The 2,557-nt window shown below is 50.9% G+C and overlaps 1 protein-coding gene across 2 annotated transcripts in view; it reads left to right on the plus strand.

Moving 5' to 3' along the window:
- Positions 1–2,557, plus strand: part of Vwa5b1 (von Willebrand factor A domain containing 5B1) — a 68,005-nt gene that overhangs the window by 21,320 nt on the left and 44,128 nt on the right. For both annotated transcript variants that reach the window (XM_005353381.2, XM_026782060.1), the window contains exon 4: positions 1,503–1,646. In XM_005353381.2, coding sequence (XP_005353438.1) covers positions 1,503–1,646 — 144 coding nt within the window. The remainder of the gene's footprint in view (positions 1–1,502; positions 1,647–2,557) is intronic.

Raw genomic sequence — 2,557 nt, forward strand, 5'->3', positions numbered from 1 at the left:
TTGTTGTTGTTGTTGTTCTTGTTTTGTTTTTTAGACAGAGTATTGCTGTATAGCTCTGGCTAAACTGGTACTCACTATGTCCTCCTGGCTGACCACATACCCTCAGCAATCCTCCTGCCTCAGCTGCTAAGTGCTGGTATGGCAGGCAGGTGCCACCACATTCGACCTGGACCGCCTTCTTATTTGGGGTGATGGAGTCCCCTAATGGCTAACCCATTCTCCCAGGCCCTGTGTCCAAACTCTGTCACCGCCCCAGTGCTGCTCTGGGGGCCAGCACTACCTGAAAGGAGCCTACATGGGAACTTTCTTCTCTGGGATGTGGGCTGGACAAATGGCCTTGCTCCTCGGTTTGAGGGAGCCTAGAGCTGGAGACTGAAAACGGGCTTACCTAGGGACCCTCAAGACACTGATGAACAGCTGTGAGATTGACCAGCTTTCCTCTTGCAGGAGAGACAAGTGTCCCATTTTATCGATAAGGAAACTGAGGCTCTGAAGGACAGGAAGTCAGGGTTTGTGGAGTCCTCACCACGGTCTCAGCACTGTGCTGTCTCCATGTCAGAGGAAAGGGATTGAGGTCTTCAAGCTCAGCATCACTTAAAGCTGACCAGAAATGCAGGCTCTCAGGCTCTGCCCCCACAGGGATTCAAATCCAAACACCAACAACCTCCCGACAACTCGCATATTCCTCACGCCAAAGTTCAGCTCTAAAACAATAGCCAGGCATGTGGATGCTAACTGGTAACTCAGCTGCTCCAGAGGCTGGGGCAAAAGGATTGAAATGTCAGGGTCTAGCTGGGCTATGCAGCAAGTTCAAAGCTAGTCTGGATAACTCAGTGAGACCCTGCCCCAAAATAAGAAGTAACAAGAGGTTGGGACTGTCACTCGGAGGTAGATCACTTACTTAGCTTGTGAAAGGCCCTGGGTTCAATCCCTAGAACGTCAGGAGAAGTAAGGACATAAGAATGTGTGACACCTACTGTGTGGTGCATACCTTAATGCAGGCCACCTTGAGGCTTGCTGTAGGTGGGGACACTAGACTTAGAGATGAGTGTCCTGTCCAATGTAGCAGGGTTAGGAAACATGAAAGGCCTGGATCTGAACCCTTCTCTAGCTCTTCCACAGCCCCACCTACTGATGGCCAGTGGCAAGCCAGTGATCGTAGACCAAATTCACCACCCAGTCATGTACCGCTAGGCCTAGACACAGCCTACACGACAGCCCAGGCTTTTATTTTGCTTGGAAACCAGACTCTCTGGCCCCTGAAGCTCAGACATCCAAGGGTAAAAGCTGGCAAGTGTTGGACATGTTCACTTCTTCACGCTGCCTCCTGCTGCCCTCACACGCCTGGTTCCAGCCCTGGTCGGCCATGTCCCCTCGAGGGCCAGTGAGTACGGTCCACAGATCCAAGTACAGCCCTGGCAGATTCCAGGCTGACCTCCTCTGGGAGCTGGACATGTAGGATGGGGCTGAGCACCCTGTGATGCTGGCCCTCACTCCGCCAGGTCTGTTCGTGTATCCGATGGACGAGCATACCACAGTGGTTGGTTTTGAGGCAGTCATTGCTGACCGTGTTGTCACCATACAAATCAAAGACAAAGCCAAGCTGGACAGAAGCCACTTGGATATCCAGTCTGCCACTGTCACAGGTAAGAAGTCCCCGCGGAGCGTGGTGAGGCTGACCTGGGTGGAGGCTGCCCGAGCTAGAGCCTCAGGCGCATGGCAAGGCAGCATGGGACTGTCTTTATTTCCATATTCAAGGTGCAATGAGGGTTCAAAGAGAGCAGGTCCCAGATCTTTCCTGCACAGAGACCGTGTGGAATGAGTCACACCATGGGCTGGTTCCTAGCCTAGTTTTCATGAGTAATGTGAGCTTAGATAAAAAAAAAATCTTGTCTGAGGACTGGGGAGATGACTCAACAGTAAGAGAGCTTGCCGCACAGGTGTGAAAACCTGAGTTTGGATCCCCAGTATCCAAATAAAAAGCTGGGTCTGACTGTCTGTCCTTAGGACCCCCAGCACTGAATGGGGACAGGGGTCAGAGACACAGGCGGGAGTATCCTGTGCTTGCTGATGAATCAGCTTAGCCAAAAATCCTTAAACTCCAGGTTCAGTGAGAGACCCTGCCTCAAGCGAACAGTGGAAAGCAAAATGGAAGAAGGCACCCAGCATGCCCTCTGGCCTTGATGTACTCACAGGTGTGTGCACCTGTGTACAAATGTGCACGCATATTCGGCCACATGCATGTATGCACACATGCACAAGCACACACATCTGTTAAAATAAGTAATCAGAGCTTTCCAAGAACTTATACTACCATAAGTTCTGGCAGCATAGCTAGTGATTCCTGCTAGTGAGGAAGCTGAGGCTCAGAAAGACAGAAAGAGGCAGCGGCAAGTTCAAAGTCACACAGCGTGTTAGTGACTTGGCCCATACCAAGTACCACACAATGTAAGCAAATCGGACCATTGACTGTCAAATGAAATGGAAGATGTCAACCTGAGCATCCAGATGTAGACAGATTTTTTTAAAATCAGCACTCATGGATGGCACCTTCTCT

Source organism: Microtus ochrogaster, chromosome 10, assembly GCF_000317375.1.
Source record: "Microtus ochrogaster isolate Prairie Vole_2 chromosome 10, MicOch1.0, whole genome shotgun sequence".
Classification (NCBI taxonomy): domain Eukaryota; kingdom Metazoa; phylum Chordata; class Mammalia; order Rodentia; family Cricetidae; genus Microtus; species Microtus ochrogaster.